The sequence below is a fragment of the Manduca sexta genome, chromosome 26, assembly GCF_014839805.1.
Source record: "Manduca sexta isolate Smith_Timp_Sample1 chromosome 26, JHU_Msex_v1.0, whole genome shotgun sequence".
In the NCBI taxonomy this organism is placed as follows: domain Eukaryota; kingdom Metazoa; phylum Arthropoda; class Insecta; order Lepidoptera; family Sphingidae; genus Manduca; species Manduca sexta.
In genome coordinates this window covers 17,931,200-17,952,018 of record NC_051140.1, presented here as the reverse complement: position 1 = coordinate 17,952,018, position 20,819 = coordinate 17,931,200, and the positions used below count along the sequence as shown (strand labels likewise).

Genomic DNA, 20,819 nt, shown 5'->3' with positions numbered 1-20,819 from the left:
TATTTACATTATATCTTAAAAGAGATTCTGACATCTAGCATCCGACCGTTGTAGTTTAAATGTTAAAGCATTATCATTGTCCCACTTGAAGAGAATAGATACCATTAAGTGCGTGCGATGGCTCATAAAAAAGTTTTTTTTATTGCCACCCTCTTGTGTTTGTGAGCCAAAAAGCTCGTACTTGTAGATATCGTCAGCCGTTGTGGTTGTCGCAGGCGCTGTTCCACCCCGCGTGCTTCGTGTGCGCGGAGTGCGAGGAGCTGCTGGTGGAGCTCGCGTACTGCGCGCTGGACGGGCGGCTGTACTGCGTGCGCCACTACTCCGAGCGACTCAAGCCGCGCTGCCACGCCTGCGATGAGGTACCCGAGTCATGTCATTTGAGGTTAGCTACAGTCTGCGTCTGGCCCCCCACGAGATGGACCGACGATCTGGTGAGGGTCTGGGTCCGATGGATGAGGGCGGCCCAGAACCGGTCCCTGTGGCGCTCAATGGGGAGGCCTATGACCAGCAGTGGACGATTCCCGGCTGCAATGATGACAGTCTGCAAAAATAAAACATATTCAACTTTACATCGCCTATAGACGTTAAGTTTAATAAGATTTTGTCTAAATTAAAATAAAATCTTTGTCGGTATTTTAACCAAGAAAATAAGTAAGGAAACAAATTTTAATAACGATTTCAGGTTTGAATTTGTTTAGCATTTGGAACTAACTGCACATTTGCGTTTGTTCACTAGTGTTTTTACACAGGTGGAGTTCGGATAAAATATTACAAAAAAAAAATGTGTTTTCAGGGGATAATATACCTGATTAATTCCGAAACTATCAACAAAAAATTCATTCAAATTTATTTTACCGATATTATTAGCCTGCATATATATTTTTTAAACTAATTGGTATTTCCCACGAATTATGATGCTATTAAGATATTTTAAAATAGATTTCAGCTCTTTAAATATTATATTAACTAAGTAATTCTAAAATGAATTATTGCCTATATTGTTTTACGGTGAGCAATAAAACCATCGATTCTTGGACAAAATATTCATCTCTATTCTAAGATCGGTCACCTTGTTCAAAATCTATATCCAATAGTTACTCTTAGGGTTGCCCCATTTCTAATTTGAATTGTCACTTTTATTCGAATTTTTGGTAGATCTCAGATTAAGTATGCCGCGCGATGCTTACCTTTCTTAATCGTTAATTTTTAAAAATAAATAGATAATATATAATATTTATAACGAAAATTCCTAAGTATATTATCTTAATTGATGAATATTGCGTATGTAAGGTGGTTATTGCGGATATTTCACATGCTTTAAAATGTCCTATACTTGTAACAAAATTTAAAATACTTAATGAATCCGTAATTCACGCAATAAATTATAATACACACAAAATTATAAAAGCGAACGTAATTTATGTCCTACCAATTACATAATTAAACATGTCAACATCCACGAATCGAATCAGCAAACTCCTGGTTTATTTAACATTCACCATAAACTCGCTGCGTGGAAATCTCTTGGAATCTATATTAAGCCCCATCACCTTGGTCACAATCTATAAATTGTACAGTAATTAATTATAAAATATTCAGTTGACACAGTTAAGGTATTTTGGTGGTATTGGAACGATACCAATATGTTTTCGAGGCGAGTGTGAAACAATATTGTGATGTTGATAGGATTCATAAAAACTTGGTGTTCAGAATTAAACTTTACAAGGTTTTCATGTTGTTCCACCCGCGTAAATGGTTTAATTCAATCATTAATAAAATAATATACTGACTTACTTTTGACCAGTGGTCGCCTGTACTGGGAGGGTTCAGGCTCAAACCCACCACGCTGGCCTAGTATGGGTTAGCAGACTTCATATACCTTCGATTTTTTTTTGGTAGATTTTGTTTATCTGTCTATTAAAGTTGATATATTTCTTTCTGACTATATTTCATACACTCAAAACAAGGAATCGCATGTCTGTAGGGCTGTGTTTCGACAGTCTCCCCTGTGTGTTAAATTATTAATATGTTATATGACGTTACAGATTAGTTGCTTTCTTGGAATATTTGATAACTTTATTAGATGGTATGAAAAGTATCACAGAGCTTAAAAATTACTGTGTAGAGAATAGATTTTCATTGATAAAACAAGTATTCATGAGCAACGTTTGGCTTAGGCGCAAAAACAAAATTAATAGATGTTCCTTTTTCAAAAATGCAAAATACACACTTAAAGTAACGCCATCTATCGTTATAAAACTGAACTGTATGTATAATTACCGTTGCAGATTAAAAATAAAACAGTCTGTGTCAGTTGTCTATTCTTAACCGTCAGATTGATGAGTCGTCGTGTTGACATTTCGATTCCAGACTAGGTCTAATGGCTTATTGCAATGTATTTAAAGATAATTATGCAACTCATTAGAAACGTTTATTTTTATAACGAACTGATTAAAATTAACTTATTACACATAAGGATTAGAAATATCTTTAAGCTTGAATTTTCTAAGTAGGAATACTATTTATACTTAAAAGTAATCTGAATGTTCTGTTATCATATATATTTTTAAAATTTAATGAATAATAATAAATTAAGTTTATTAAATGACACATTTTCTCAATTTCGAAGCGCAATTATTTTTTTCCTTTCTATTCCGTTACTAATTTAATCGAAACAGTTTCTAATATGTGGGTGTCCTACGAATGCAATCCAAGCACAATCGAGCTGTTCCATAAACAAAACTGACTAGCTCTTCAAATAGTTTAGATTCCCGAAGGTGTTCAAGCACTACGAGTTGGTAACGAACGAAACGTATTCCGTAACCGACGTTTCAATGATACGTTGATGACTCACGTCAGTATTTGCGTATGGTAGTAGTGTGTACTTCAAATCATCGGGCTATATCCAGAGGCCTTTTGCAAACAAGGTTAATGCGAGGGGATTATTTGTTTTTGGTATTCATTCCTCGAATTTAGTTGTACTTTTTGAGTCTTTCTTTTAAATTTCCCTCTCTGCTATGGCAGGGCTTAATGAACGATTAAATAAACAAGATATTTCGGTAGACAGCCGCTTTAGTGGCGGTCGGGCGTTGTTGATAGTGACCAACCACCTCTATAAGAGCCGTAAGCTAACCTGCTTTCGGTGGTAGAAAAAATCAGGAAGTATGTGACGTATGTTATTAGTATAATCTCGAAGCTATTTCGACCAATCTTTCAAGTTGAAAGCGTTAATGTTGATATTTAGCTCAAGCCCGTTTGGCGTAACTTAGGTCAGGAATCTGCATTGATTTAATGTTTATTTAAGATGATATAAAAACTCTTACTAAGAAACATATTTTATAAAATCTAATTAGTGTTACTGGTTGGCATTTGATTCTATCTTTAAAATTATCAGGCGTACAAAAGAAAATGAGGAAATACTGCTTATTTAGTGAACACAATTGATGTGATTTTTTGGTAAGAATAGATTGATGATAGATGTATTTTCCTTATGTTTTTGCCACATTGTAAAAAAATTATCTTTGTCCGAACGGCGTAGAATACATTTCATCGTGTCATCTTGAGACATAGAAATTATAAAAAATATTTTATATATAATAAAAAACATCTTTAGTCCGGAGATATTTTATAAATATCTAAATTCAAAGTTTTAAAAACCAAGAATAAACTCGGCCGAGGTTACATTTCTCAGAAGCTTCGGGAATCTTCTGTGCCCTACACAGACACACAAACCTACACGAATTCCCACCTTGCTGATACTATAATCGCCATTTATAATGCGTTGATAATTTTAGAACTGATATTGTGGTACATTGGAACGCGGTTGGGCTGGCATCCTATGTTGGGACACGATGTTGCGCGATGAGTGATCAACATTTTTAACGTATTTTTCTTATGAGGAGAGCCGCGAACGACAACTAAAGGTCGCCTTTTGTCACTAAGGTTTCTTCTGTTCAGTGTCGCATAGTATTAGAAAGATAGGTACTAGAACGCCTCAAGCAGGGCTTTTGTATGCGATATTTCCATCAGTTGCGCCTCTGCCTACCCCTTTCAGGGATAAAATGCGCGAGTGTGTATATGCTACTTTTACTTACAACTGTGCCCGAGCAGGCGACAGTCTTCACTTCGTATTTTTTTTCCATCTACCATTACCTCGCTTTAATATGAGTCATACTTTTCAAGAACGTTGCAGAATGCATTTTTTCACGGTGTATACCTGACGTCACTTTCTTTTGAAAGAATGGGTGACCGTTACATTTAAAAGGAACGCATTTAATTTCTATCGGATTTTGATTTTCGTATTCAGCTTAGTCTCATGAATGATGGGTATAATAATGTCTCGCATCTGTTCGTACTCACTCGCCCGTGCTCCCCGTGATTGCAGTTGGCACTACACGTAGCGCTGGTTTAATTGGACCACCGCATGATATACTTAGATAAACAAATAATAAATTGTAATTATGCATTGTCGTATATCGTTAGTTTATGAAAGAGAAATGTGTTCGAAACGAAAAAGTTTACAGACAGATTCCTTGATAAATGTAATTTCTAAGCGATCATTTAAAATATTTTCTTGCAATTTTGTAAAATTGTAAATGCATCGTATATCTGGTAACCCGAAAATATTAATATGATATAATAATCTACTTAATTGTAATTGCTGTCGTTGAACACTTGATGGGACTAACCTATTGATTGATTGCTCTGTATTCGAAACAAAATTTGCGATCACGTTGCAATTTTCCTTTTTAGTTTACAATTATCATGACATCTTTGTCTTTCACAATTAATTCCTTTAATAACGCTAAAATTAAGGTTGCACTACTGTCTTTTTATATATAGGTAGAGGATCAGTAGAGAGTAGAGGGCCAGTTCGATATTGCATTACTTAATGTAACCATATATTCATCTCCTTAAATATAACACTATACAATAAGTACTCGAACCGGTGATGTAAAATAATAATATGCATGTTTCAAACAAAATTAATATCAATATTTATTTATTTTACTTTAGACATCCTAATGCCACTATTATTATTTAAGAGAATTGGTCATAGCGGCATCATCATACTTTCAGAGAGAAATACAATCACGTATATGCCATATTCGCAAATACGCACAAAATAATAAAAAAATCTGAAAAGTAAAAGGTTTTTGGGTGTAAATATTCGTTTTTTATGGATGATTTTTGGCACGGTTACCAGAGGTGTAGACAAGTATGTGTTTTCATTTATTACTGCCATGTCAAAATATACCTGTATATGGGACTTCCCCACTAAAGGATAAGAATTTGGTAAGATATGAATAACGTAAAATAAAAAAAATAGAGTTGGTTACTATTTATAAATTTAGAAATTGTATTTAATTATATTAAACTTCATATTACTTTTCTAAAGTTTCGCACGTTGTTATCAAAATACTATCATAGTACTCATCTTTCATTTATTAAACTCAGCACATAATACTAAGACGACTTACAATTTAATTATAGGCCACCTAACCTTACTATAAAACTTTTTTCTGACTTTTATCCAAAAAATCTGCAAACGTCATAGTTATGTCATAAACGTTATGTTTAAAACCAATGTTTAACAACAAAATAAAATATGCTCGTAATGTAGTAAGAGAACGAAAATAAATCGTTTAACTAGGTGGTTAGTGGTGGGCAATGTGGTGTGTTGGTTCACACCTTACCACTTTGGTCAGTTTCGATACATCAATCGGTATATTTGCCCGCCTTTTTACGCGGCCATCTTAGAATAAAAGAAAAAAATATTCGTTCGTTTAGCCTGCCAGTGCGCGAAATTTTAAATTCAAAGGTAAGAATTTATTTTTCTCTTTGCTATAGTTTTTTAATTAATTTATAGAATATTGTTATTATAATCGCTTTCACTTCACTGTTTAATTCATGACATGACAGTACTGTCATTAACTAAATACGTTCAAATTAAAAATGTAATTGTATTATCCTAATTTTTTAAATACCTGCGTATCGTTAATAAATGTCAAATTTTATAGGTAAATCTCTTTGTTTTAATCAAACATTATATTTCTAATTTGTATCTAAATTGATACGCGTTCAAATGAAATTACTAGAGTTATGATGATTAAAATGTAAATTGAATGTAGTGTAATGGAGGCGTCTGAAGTGTTGGCCTACATTCAGCAATGAACGAATTATTGCAAACGTTACTTAACCTATCAGTTGTATTCTGTTACGATCAGTTTGCACCGCTTGTAGGCTGAACACATGCCTTACACATCGAAAAAAAAAAGTAATTTAAAAAAAATTCCAGCCCACATTATAAACATAAAATTGATAAAACTGTCATCGAAGCAAACGTCAATGTGAATATTTAAAAATTACATGAAAAAAAAAAATGTTTAAAAATATAAATTCCATTCATGTGCCGTCTGCAAAAAATTTTCTACTACCGCGTTAAGCGCCTAGTCGTTGATCAGACAAGGTATGCGCTCATCGATCCACTAAATACCCGATCGATCGCTTTGAAGTGTCTGTCGCCCATGTTTCTTTATAGTCTACCAGTTAGTAATAAATATAATTGACGCACACACACGACAGGAACATGTCTTAAACCGATAGCGTTAGCCAACTGTGAACTCAATACTCTTTCGACAGCTACTGAGGACGTGTCTCCTCCAGCCTCTACCTCCAGCATATTGGAAAAATTAAGAAAATAACACGTCGCGAGTGTTCCGAATCCGAATTTTAAATTTTACCGCGAAATTTTAAATTACGAATCGGCGTGTTCCGCTTCGACGCATTTGTGAATTTGTGCGATCGGTTTCCCGCCGAAAACTAAGTGAGTGAGTGCTTTAAAATATTATGCATGATGTGTTAATGCTTTACAAGTTCTTTTTCACTTATATTTCCATCAGATATATTAAAAGGATTTTACAAAATATGATTTAATTTTAGGGGCGATTTTTTCAATTATCATATAAAAAGTAGACGTAAGAAAAACAACATAAACTAAAACAGTTGTACGAATAAAATTGTTGAATTGTCTCACTTTTACATTGAATCAGGTTATAATTCATTTGTAGAATAAATTTTATCTGAGGATTAAAAATTTAGCCCCTAATAATTATAAGTACATTTCGTTATGTAGTTCTGGTGGCATTTTTTTTAATAATAATCGTGTATATATATTTTTTTTATTTAATACATCTGTACATGTTTTAATTATTGCCGTTAAAATTTAATCAGCGGATATAAATACCATTAAAAGCAAACATCACTTATAATTTAGCTACTCATCAACAGATGGCGTTATAATCTTTCGTTTGCAAGTGATGAGGTCGCTAGTGCCTGTTTTAAAACTAATTTCAAAACCATACTTTGCATATAAAAAAATTAACTTATTGTTTAATTATTATTTTTCCATAAATGATTCCGATTTTAAGTTTAATTACCCACATAAAAAATATTTAAGAGCGACTATCATCATTTATAGGGAACTATTACGAAATAATTTAAAGGAATATAATATATTATAAAGATTTTCCATTACGTTTTGGACAGTTCTTATCTGTAAAATTCATTGATAGTTATACCAAACCAATACTTCTTCTAAAATTGTGAATGGTCATGGTCGGCGTTTATAGTGTCATTTATAATTTGAGGTCACATTAGATCTCATACCTACTTTCTTCATTATTAAAAAATAAAATATGTAAACCTCTTAGGCTTTTCATCCTTCTATTTTAAAAGGTAGCTCCATTTTATAATTTCATTAGTATTTTCCTCGTTAAGAAACAAGTGTTATTTTTATGTTCATTTATTTTGGGCGGCCGACCGCCGCGCCATCTATCCAAGGGATGTAATACTAAAAGAGAATAAGTTGTACACATTCTCCGCAAGATTATGCTCTCAGCACAATGGGATTTAATTTACAATTACGTAATAAATATTATTTTCATAAATCTGAACGTTACTAAATAAATACAAGTATTAATAATTTGAAAGTATCTTTAATCTTGGAATACAGTGTGCTATTTTTGTATGTATTGGATCGTGAATCAAAAATACAATAAGTAGGTACCTACTTAATTAATTTATACTTAAAAAGGTATACTTCTACAAATCCTTTAAAAAACACATTATAGTAGGTAGGCATTCTAAAATCATTTTTTACACACAAACTCTGATTTAAATATGTATTATAAAAGTCATTCTCATTCTTTATTCAATGCAGTCATCATAAGTCACATTTTTGTTCAACGTATAATAGATCTTCCATATTTAATAGCCAAATAATAAATGACTTTGAAACTTATTGACACTCTCAATAAAAAATATGCAAAATCTCATTACGCAAAATCAGTTCAAATTCCCCATTTACTTATATCTTTAGAATTCGGTTATAATCAGACTAAAATATCACATCGAGCAAGAAAAGCCGAAAAAAATTATTGTTTTATCCGAAATCAGTAACGTGAGTGTGAGAGTATTGTTTTGAAAAACCGTTATAATTTATAAGAAATGCGGGTATCATGCGTCTGAGTAAACTGGATAATACGGATTTTGATTCATTTGTATTTTATGTGTTGCGCTTTCGAATTTTATATTTTGGCTTCATAACAACAAATCCTTCGTTATTTTTTAACAAACGTCTTTTTGATATCTTAGTATTAAATGTAGTTGGCAAATGTTTAGATTCTTTTGGCAAAAAACTTAAGGTTTCGCAAGTGTTAAGAAAATGTTATTTGAAAATTATTATTTTTCTAAACAGCCATGTAATGTAGATAATACTCATTTTATTACCATTTATGTATTCGGGAGCATATATTACAGTATGACTTTTGTATTTAGTCGGGTTTTACATTTATGCGATGAGCATTTACTCAGAAGTTGTAAAACAAGCCCTAAATATTCTTAAATAAAACTACATAATATGGGTTTCATTAACTCATGGCATGAATTTTATTTTTTACATGAATTAACGTCAATACTTTTTAATGTAAAGTCTGGCCGAAAATCACAACCAAAAAGTTCTTAATTCAAATTTATTTTTTAAAATCGAACACGAAGCACGTGTTATACAATCCAAAACATCTATAAAAGCGTGGATCGATGTAAATTACGACAGTGCAAACAGGCCGTCCGTGCCAACGACTGCTGAACGATTTTATACATGCTAGCGGCAACGGAAAATTATTTTAAGATATTCATTGATGTCACACCCACATGGAACTTGAATTGGCTCATGTACATATTTCCGAGCAACCTTCGATAGTAGCCTTCGGGTAATGTTAGTAAATAAAGCATAACGATTTTAGCGGCGAGTGTAACGACTCGGAACGCCGCCGTTACGTTTTGTGTAGGCTGATGTTTTTTTTACAATCTTTTTCTGTCTGGAAATGAATGAACAGAAAATGCACTAGACGATGCTAGTCGGGCGTAAAATATACTACAAGGTTCTTTGTAGTCAGATGACTATTTAGTTTTATTTATAAAAAAAACACAATATTTAGAATTTCAAATAAGAGTGCTGATATTCTTTGTAAAGCGCCATGATTGCCCATAACTAATATTAACAATAGCAGGGTTTAAAATAAACTACATAACACTTCACTGCAAACGATCGTCTCTATCTGATCGGCAGGATCTATAAGAATACGAAATCTATACATTTAGCGTCACTTCTAAATCTTACCTTCCAAAGTATCGACAATCATATGAGCCCTATGCCATTGATGGTGGTCTCAGTCAAAATAATTTGCGTCCCATATTCTTTCTTCTCGTACTTTCGGGCCAAACTTTGTCAGCAAAATTTCGAAGGAGGCTTAATATAAATGGTGAAATACTTAATATGCACATTGCACAGTCATAACAGTTTTATTCAGCCTAGATTATGTAGATATTCCTTGCTAACGTTATAACAATTAACAGACAAAATGGTGATAGAATGTGTGAAAAACATGTGACATTAGATATGTACTGCTTCAACCCATCCTAACAGCTTAGTGTTGTAACATCGTGGTTCGTTGTGGTATACACTCGACGCACTCGTGCGCACGGCCCGCGCGTGACGTCACGCGGTGTCGGGTTTCCGAGCGCCGCCCGCCCAGCGCCGTACGCGGCACAACACTTTCACTGACCTTGCCTTTGACACAGATAAGGATATATATAGAGAGCTGGAAATAATGTTTTAGAAAAAATCTTTTTGTATTTTTTTCGTGAGGTAATTATATAAATGTATACAGAAAATTCTGCCGGTGATTGTTTTAATCACTTCATTTATCAACCGCACTGGACTTAGAAGAAAAGACCTTAATGTTTATTTGCGAATGGATTTTTTTTTTTATTGAATATGACGTACCCGTCCGGTGTTGGAATTTGAGTCCAATTTGGCAATAAGCTCACTACTTGACTTGGAACTAAAATAAGCTGAAAATTATTATCTATTTTCTAGTAATTTAACCAGTAATTTTAAACCATACTAAACCCAGTTAAATGTGATTGATGGTAGTATAAACATCATTTTTGTTAGGTCAAGTAGTCGTGGTTATTGAGATTTATTCAGGCCAGCGATCCTCGGTATTAATGTGGATTCCCCAGGTATCAAGATTAGAGACTACCAAATGCTAATTCGCCCTGAAGGAGTGATAAATTGTTCGAATAATGTAAGAGTCCATTAATTTTTTCATACGAATGTAGTTCTTGACAATGGAATGTTGGTAGGTTGACAAAGCGCTCATTGCTAAAAAAATACATTTATTTGTACAAAAAAAATTAAGAAGCTATTAGTAAATTATATCACACATGTTAACATTTTTTTAAACAGTAATTATTGAATGTCGTCCCATCGCAGAACACACTATAATTATAGTGATTATCATCAATTTATAAAGATATCTTTCTGCAAATAAATTACAAAAAAAAACAGAAATATAGTTTATAATAATATTGCTTTTCCTACAATAATATTAGCTGTGATTTCTTTGTGTTACCTCGTCCGTCGACGGCTGCAGTTTGTCTCAGGTGGCCTCTACGTCACTATAGGGCAGGTTGCCCACTGTGTGGGCACATCCTCTAAGACATCATAATTTGCAGGAAGGTATCCCATAATCAGTATAATAATACTGAAATAAAAAAAAATAGTTTAAAAACAATGCGAATAAAAAACTGGCTATTACACATATCAAATTTAAAATAAGAACAATAATAACTAATTCGAAAAATATTACAATGGTTATGTACTAAATGTAATTATTAAATTTGCTGGTATTAAATTATTAAAAGATAAATTTATAAATATTTAAAAAAAATATATATTTTTATCAAATATTAATAGTTAATATTAATAGGTCAGTGACATATTCTTAACGCGCGCACATTTCGTGTTTATTCAGGAATTTTCTGTTGCCAACTAAATTGGAATTTAGTAAACTAAAGTTCGAACCCAAACTTAACTCGAGCCGAACGCATGTTTAATAATAACAATGTTTGTTCAGACAAACAATAATGTTACGCGATAGGTACGTTGGAATTTAAACACGTTACACAAAATACATTTAAAACAAGATGACTGGAATGAAAATACAGTTCAAAAACAGAAGCCATTTAAAATTTTAAGCGTGAAAGATTAAAAATTATTATTATTTTAAATTCTGAAATAAAAGGCGACAACAGAATTCAAAAACAAATATATTGCGTTAGATTTTAATCCACCATATTGGTTATTGTCCAAAATTACTGATGTGAATATTGTCTTAAAATGAACATCAGAACAATTAATATCCATACACATACTTACTTCCAAAGGAGTAAGTAGAGGCGAATCTGTTCACCACATTCTGCCGGCTTACCCCTACAAAACGACAAGGCCTTATGCCATACAGCAAATTCCACTTTAGGGCATCTCAGTAATGTTGTTCTAGACTCAAAACTAATATACAGTTTACATACCTCAAGTGCATACCTGTGCACGTACAGTCCCGTTTCACACGGTCCTCTGCGCGCGCGCACGTCACTGTGACGTCACGGTCCACAATTAGACTGGGTACGACGTACGCGGACCTACTGGGGATATGGAAATGGCATTTGGCTTCGGTGGTATTTGTCCTAATCCGGGGTAAATGGGGCGGAAAAAAAAAGAATGTGAAATTCAAACATTAAGTATTTAGTGATAAAGGAAAATTCTTCTTAAACGATGTTAAATTTCAAAAGCTCATGTATGTTAACATGATAGGACGGGAGATACTGATGTATTTGATTAGATACCAGGGGACACAGCCAAGACACCTTTCTACAATCATTAACGCCAATAGAGAACAGTAAAAATTTATGGGAATGCATTATATCCGATACTTTCCGCATTACTATTAGCCTTAGCCGATTTTATAAAGACGGTAGCCAAGACGCCTCGACCTGGCCCAGACGGCCTCTGTCACTGTAGATGGTCAAAACTCTTCACCGTGACTCTTTCATCCATAAAAACACAACTCCAGAAACTAAAATAATCTAGAACGGAGGAACGCGACATCTTTCATTACTCGCCTCTCATTAAACTCTATATAACATATAAGTATAGACATTGGTTTGCCAAGATAATATATTACATATAACATCTTCCCAAAACTCATGACGTCACTCGCTATAGCGTCTGGTTAACATCGCGACCCCATCAGCTCTACTTTGCAATTCGATTCATTATTAATGCAAAAAGGCGTTTGGTGCCGTTCCTATTCTAAAATATTGTTCGAAATTCAAATATTTTGATCTGAATAATTTTACCATTTTCTCCAATTAGATTTGAAAATGAATGAGCGTACAGCTTTATTTATTCGAAGATTATTTAATTAACCAATAAGAATTTATTTCTAGATTTTGCATTATTATAATACATCCTTGAAGATGGGTAAATATTTTTAAAATAAATTTACCTTATAGTCAAATAATAAATTAAGATTAATTCTTAGTAAATTCTGAATAAAAACGTCTGAAGCCATATTTATATTAAATTAAAACACAAAATCGTCTAACCTTGAATCAATCGACTTTAAATAAATAAGACATAATTAGTGCAATTAAATTAATTAAGAGAAACTTTCTCACATTAAACTCGCATAACAATATATGTAAATATTTTAAAATCTGAACCGTGGCCAATAAAATATTATCTTTTTGGCTGACTTTCAAAACAATACTAGATTGTACGTGAAAAGAACTCGTATGTTTTGATTTCGCTTTGGTTACGTGTGCAACGATGTTTTTCAGTGTCGATGACTCCTGTTTCTTATTTATTTTAATTATTTCCCGACGCTCGTCTGTCTGTTTACTTTGAACAAGTTTCGTGTTGAAAGAGCCGTTTGTTGCAAATATTTTGCCTAATATTGTTCTTGATGTGTCTGTCACTCAATTGTTTATTTGTTCTATATTTGAATGTGTTTATTTTTTTAAAACGTTTGTAACTTGTTCATCATATTTGTACAGCCAGCTACGCCTAGTCGGCTATTGCAAAAGGTTTTATTCACGTAAAAATTACCTATTGATACAATAGTCACTTTATAACATTCCGATAAAGTTTGCTGTAGAAATAGCACGTAACCCGTTAAGAAAGAGATATTGATAATGTTACTTACTATTATGTTGACAGTCCCATTACTGGGTTCGGATCTGCCTCATTTATACATATTATATGACTATTTTTTGACTGCGGCTCCGACTGCGTGAAAAAAGTTCCGTGATATTTTCCCGGGATAAAAAGTAGCCTATATCACTCAAGAATAATATAACTTCGTTTAGTAGTTCCTGAGATTAGCGCGTAACAACAAACAAACTCTTCAGCCTTATTCAGCCTTATATATCATATTAGTATAGATTTGGACCATAGCCCCATTGGGATGGTTAGTGGTTATTACGCAATACCTTACCATCGCCTCGATTCAATAGGTTCTTTAGATATAGAGATGTCAGTCCAAAAGTCGTTAATTAAATTCCCTTATAAACAAACTATGATCTCTAAAGTTAGAACTAAGCCGCAATCAAATTGTAATTTAAATGAAATTCGGCAACCTTCGCGAATATTTATCAAAATTACACATGTTTTCCTTACAATTAGCTTGTTTGTTATATTTATGAGAATTGTATTTTTAGACCAGCTAAATGACTCAATCTCCCATATATCTGACGCCAAACGGAAAGTCCAATTAGAAAAACATATTTGTATGTGGTTTATGATTTCTCTTACAAATTAAATTTACGTAACGTCTCTTGTGTTCAGGGTGTATTTAAGAGAGCAAAACCGTAGAAGTAACGTATTTGATTCCCAGCCCAAAGAATAAACAGTACTTGTATTATTTGAACTTGGTAAAAATATAAGAGTTGCTTGTGAAGATGATCTGTCTCCATTAGAATGATAGGATTAGGCTGACTACTTGTCAGCATGGGACGGAAATAACATCTTTTGCATTCTTCGAAAATAAGGTACACTTCTGCAATGAAGCCCACGGTTTATACATTTTTCGGGATTTTTTGTAGAATATGTCATTAAACGCCACCCAAAATTAAACAATAACGCATTGAGTGGCACTTTCTTGCGTCAACCATCCCTCATTATAATTTGTACATAAGACATAAACATCACGCATTTATCCCCGAAGGGGTATGCAGAGGCGAAACTAGGGCACCCACTTTTCGCCAAGTATGTTCCATCCCATGATGTGATAGGGGGCGAGCCTATCGCCATATCGGGCACAAATTCCAGCCTCCGATTATAATTTGTATGATAAATATTAGGAGACTTTCTCAAACCGAATACACTGGCCAGAATTTCCTAACCGGTTAACTTGTACTAAATTTCATGCTTCTTGTGAATCTAATCGTCCTCCTAATAGTTCCTTCATGCATGAAGCCATCCATTAATAGGCGCTGAAGCGTCCAATGTCAGCTTTCATACCTCATACCCACATATCGCTTCCTAATAATAAATCCGGCAAACGATATTGCATTGCGCAATCGTAAGCCTTTAAACACTATCAAAAATACTTCTTATTGTCGTCGGTTTAGGATCGAGATTTGCCACAATATATGTCAGTAATTTTTTTTTATCCAAATATAATATGGAGTAGTGATAGACTTTTCATCTGCAGTGATGAATGTCTTTCTGGATGTAAAGCAATTGAACCCAGACGTAATTAGTGCATTAGAGATGGTTATAGCCTAGTTGGGTGTAGAACGGAGTGCCCAGAATGTCCGCAGGTTCAAAACCCAAGGGCGCACACCTCTGATTTTTCCAAAACTATGTGTCTATTCTTTGTGACTTATAGCTTGCTTTAACGGTGAAGGAAAAACATCGTGAGAAAACCTGCATACCTGAGAAGTTCTCTATAGGAATTTTGAGGGTGTGTGAAGTCTACCAATCCGCGCTAGGCCAGCATAGTGTAAGCTACGGCCTGATCTCATATCAGTACTAGAGGAGGCCCGTGACCAGCAGCGGGACACTATATAATATAGGGCTGATATTATTATATATTCTGGCGGTTTCTTTTTTTAATTTGGTCGTTATCTAGTTTAGTACATAATATAACCCTTCACCCGCTACTTGGAAGATTTGATGATTATCTGAAATAGATCTCGTGTATTCGTTATTCAGCAAAGAATGTAAGGCTTAATTTATTTTTAATTAAAATGTATTATTAATCATTTTACGTACACAGTTCCGATTGTATCAAGAAATGTTAGTATAGATCATAGACAACTGCGTAGACGCAAAAACGTGTTCTGAAGCTATATTAATTTGTATCGTAACTGTAAATGAAACCACACGGATGGAGTTAGAGAATTGAGTCTTAGATGAATAATCGGTTATATTATTAGTCATATGATGTAATCCTTAGACGTTTGTTGAATCTTTTCATTTTATACAAAGACAAGAAACAAATAACCAATCATCAGAATTTATGTTTATGTGTCATAATCATAGAAGTAGAGTCATAAATCTACTTGAAATAATAATATATTTATGTTACTGACAAGAACAATTATTATACCATTTGCAGTTTTTGTCAAAGATGGCGCTGTCTGTATGTGTTTATACATTGCCAACCCGCAACTAATTAATAAAAGTCGCATATTTTTTTAATTAATTGCATACATACATTACAAGTGTTTCCTAGTATACGTCGATAATGATATATTATCATATAAAATCATTCAACACATACATCACTTTAATATCACATAAAGCCCTAACGGCCTCAGCCTTGAACAACTGTGACATATAACGCCACGATACAAAGCCAAGCTAGTCTAAATGTGGACACAAATCTTTGGCAGCCATTAACAATTTAATTTCAGTTGTTCAAATCTTGTCCCAGCGTTAAATCGCTGCGTCCAACCCTTTCCTTTTAGATTTCGAAGACTTCACCCCGCTCCTTTAGAAAGTTTTTTTCGAAATGGGCGTACTGCTGTCGGTCGTCATATCCTACGCCGGTGTTCACGAGGCCATCGAATGTGTGAGACATATCATCAGTGGCGTGATACCAGACACGCAGCCGGACTTCCAAGATCTCGTCGAGTACTACACGAGCCTACTGCGCAAGTCGGCCAACCAGTCGCGCGACTGGATCGGCGAGTCTCAAGGATACCTGTGCCTGACTGAAGACAAGAATGGCAAACTCAGGTCAGCAGCTGTCAAATATTACAATGATAGTGCGCGCTCCGACTCCACAGCGCTGCTGTTTTCCACGAAAATATCCAGCTTCGGCCAGGAGTCCTTCGAAGAGAATACAATAAGCAATGGCGGTTACGGAGCCGACAGGTACTCACCGACAAAGACGAAAACCATTGTATCGAATACGTCCGAATCGTTCAGTATCCGTCACAGATCACCCGTCACCAGTTCCATAGAGCGCACCGAAGAAAAGGAGAAACTGAGCTGGCTGTACCAACCGCAAAGCCCGAACCCACAAACGCCCGAAATACATTTCCAATCGTACGACGACGACAAACCCACTGCATACAGCGAAGAGTTCCTCAGGTTAATATCCATCAATATCGTCTCATTAGTGTCACCAGCCTGTAGTGACGTAGCTCTGCCATCAAGCCATGCACGCCCCATGACACGCCACTGTATTATACCGTATCATGTTTTGTTTAAGATCACTTGACGGAATAAAATTCCGACCGTTGCAACGTAGCGACCCGAGCGGGCGGCGCAGGAGTTTCAAAAAGCGCAATTCTTCGTCGTCGACGTCGTCGAAAGACTCCCGCGCGTCGCGCGAGGAGGAACTAAAGATGTTCACGTCGCTCGAGGAGGCCGAGTTCGAACGTATGAACCGCGGGGAGAACTTCACCGGGTACGGAAGCGCTCCAAATTTATCGGCGCGTTCTTATTCCAGAAGTCGATCGAGGGAACGCAAGAGTGAGCACTGGAGCGTGGAAGCGTCGGTCGACAGCTCGGTCGACGACGCAGACCTAAGGCAACGCTCCTTAGACAAACCTAAACTAGACTCCCTCGAGGAGCCCAAGGAGAAAGAGGTAATAGAAGAGGAGGAGGAGGTCGACTTCTGGGGTAGTATGGCCGACTAGTGGCGCATGAGTGCACAGTGCTGACAGCTTATTTGTAAGCATGACTGAAAATTAAATTATTATTATCCCGTTTGCGTTTTCTTTACCCTTAGATTTAACGTAAATGTTCCTTAGTGACAGGAAAGTGCGATCAAGGCTCTAATCCGTTTGGCTTCATAGAACACATTGGTTATTTGACAGCATTCTTTATGTACACATTACAAAGTCCGAGTAATATTAGAACCATGACATGATTCATTACCGTACACATCACGATTAGTTGAACATCTTTGAAGATGTCGTAAATGTTTTTAATAATCGCAACAGTAGTAAAAATGTGATTAATATTGTTTTCGAAATAGAATTCTGGTTTTTTCTTAGTTATTCTTTATTCTTATGCGATGGTAATTAATACATTTTCTGTTTTTTAACTCATAATACAGTTAAATTTTACTAGGGACAATAAAATTTACTTTTTAAAAAAGGTCATGACAATTATAATCAAAAAATCTGTACACAGCCAAACGAAAAATAAATCCAACGATAAATTCCAAATTTAAAGCAAATTCGTTTTGGATGAATAAATTAAATTGTTTCGAAGTTTAAATAATAATATTATTAATACCAGTACATTGCATTATACAAATTAAACACTACAAACTAACAAACCCCATACAAAGTAAGGATTAGTGAACAGTGAACTTGTACTCGGGATTTCGTAATCGTTTCAAAAATACACGATGCAGTGGCCCCGACCCAGATGCGCTGACGGGCGACGGACTGTGCTCACTCATTGTCAAATTAACTGGATTATTGATGACAGAACTATAAACAAACCATACTATAGTATACTTAGGGAAGTATTTTAATAAAGCCGTTATTTAAGTCTACTAAATTATTAAGCAAAGGTGTTATCCTATGGCTTGTAAGATTACGAACAAGTATGTTTTTTTTTATTTTCACTCCATTTTTAGAAAACAATTTTGCGTTTCGTCTAATCTTTAACTAAGCTTATCCGATACCTATACAATAAAAACAAATACTTTATCACAACCAATAATTCCACTTTTATAAAATAAATACTTTTTAAACATTAAAATACTTTTAATCTCATATAGTTTGAAATGAAACATGAATAAAATAAAAGTAATAACGGACGGATTTCCCGCGTTCCAAATACATACAAGATACAGTTAAACTGATACATAAAATATAAAATTCAGCAAAATAAAATGGTAACAAACAAGAGTCCGTAATCATGTGATTTCGCGTGCAATTTGTACGACTTCTGAAACTTAAAGGGCTTCTAACGAAGGCCTCTTCACGTCAGCCGAAATTACAATCCGAACTGTCTTGTTACCTTAGTACTTGTTACGCTACTTATAGGGATTTTTATGTGTTTATTCGAATTAAAAGAGATCAATATATTTTTTTATACTTTTAATGATAATTCTGATACGAGTCATCAAAATATTGAATGAAACTTAGGTATTTTATTATGTTTATTTATACATTTAACATTTATATTTCTTCACATACGCTCATTAATTAAGCGAATGACAATATATTCTTAATAATATCCTTGGCTAATTGCATATCAACTTTGTATAGAAAGCAAGTTACTTAAATTTGATCTTTCTTTGTTTTAACAGAGTTTTGATAAATCCGCCTAATTGAAATAAAACTGTTTGCCGGATTTTTACAGTTTTTATATTATTATTTTCTACCGACGTTTCGAAGACTTGCAAACCTTCATGCTCACGGGGCGGATTGAGGAGTTGGTTGTCCGAAACGACAAAGTTCAAATAAAAAAAAGTCAAAATCCACTTTATGCTTTGATAAAGTATTATATTAACCTAGTCGGAATCATACACTCATGACAAGGCAACAGTTATTTTTAAATTTACAAAGAAACAATTCTAAATTCTTCAAAGTGGTAAAACAAAGCAACCCACAGCCAACGTTCAATGTAAACAGTATGATTCGAATACAATTTCGTACTTACCTTGCCAATATTTTCTGTATCGACATTAAAATAATCCTATTACTGTCTGCGAGCGGGTTTCTGAGCTGAAACAGACGCTTTACTAAACATTGATATACTTATAGTTAGTGCTAGATACATTATAACCTGACCGGGAATATATAAAACGTCATGTTCTGTAAAATTTTTTTGGAACTAATCTCTTGTACTTACTGACAATGTTAGGTTTAAAAGGGAAAAGCAAAAATGGCGCCATTAACCAGATTTTTATATTTTTTTGGTCTGACTAGAAAAAAATATATTATCCAGTTAGAGACCAGACCCCTAAAATACAAATCTTATCTCATGCTGTCAGTGCCTTTTGGTCCTACTCTTAAAGTTTAAATTTACCTTATCTAATGATGAAATATTTTTGTAAAATTATTACGTAAAATAGTATTGTTAGTAAAATATTTCACCAGAACATAATATTAGACGATTTTCAAATATTATTTTCAAATCTTGCGATATCTAAAGATCTTCATAGCTCGTGATACCGTCTGGAGATGTGTGGGATTGTGAGTTATAGAATGAATGCAAGCCGCTTGGCAACCGCTCCTGAAGAAACCAAAACTGACATAAGAGATTACTCTGACCGCACCACCAAGTACCATTTGAAACCACGGACCTATTTTTGTACAATTAGGTGGAGGCTATAGTAGTAAAGAGAAACGGATGTCACGATATCCTTCTCATTCAAATATATAGATAATAGAATCCGAAATCTAGGATACAAGACGTAATAAAATATTTATACGTCTGTAAATCGAACAAATATTATAACTATAATATATGTAATTATAAGTAATTATAAACATTCTCACTGTATCAAAAGCCATTATTAAGCAGGACTTCATTGTTAATACCAAAATCCTGCAAAATTCAATTGGCCGTGATTAAGGGATCGTGCGCGCAACTAACATCAAGAACATCGGCTCAAACAAGCCTTGATTTTTTTGCAACTACTCTTACGAGAATTACGTCCTTCGGCTTTTATCTCTTCGTCAGTAATATCCGCTACTCTCCCCGCTTCCGCCTCCGCCTCCGCTGTCACCATAAAGTCTCATCATTTACGACAGGAAACGCGTCTTGCGATGTTTTCTTTATCACAAATGTATGCCAACAGGTTGATTTTCCTATTGTTAATTTTGAGACGCATGATGTCATAGTTATTGTAAATGCAGTTTATGAGCACTTCTGGCAAGAGCTTTTTGGTTTCGGCTATTAAAAAACTGAATTCTTTTACGTATGTTCA

At 34.3% G+C, this 20,819-nt stretch overlaps 1 protein-coding gene across 4 annotated transcripts in view; it reads left to right on the top strand.

Moving 5' to 3' along the window:
- LOC115453190 (four and a half LIM domains protein 2) overlaps positions 1–20,819 on the top strand; it is a 195,810-nt gene that overhangs the window by 134,347 nt on the left and 40,644 nt on the right. For 3 of the 4 annotated variants that reach the window (XM_037443465.1, XM_037443464.1, XM_037443463.1), the window contains exon 6: positions 216–359. In XM_037443465.1, coding sequence (XP_037299362.1) covers positions 216–359 — 144 coding nt within the window. Of the gene's footprint in view, positions 1–215; positions 360–16,341; positions 17,012–17,132; positions 17,512–20,819 lie in introns of those variants that run through there. The other variant, XM_037443462.1, reaches the window with a different exon arrangement.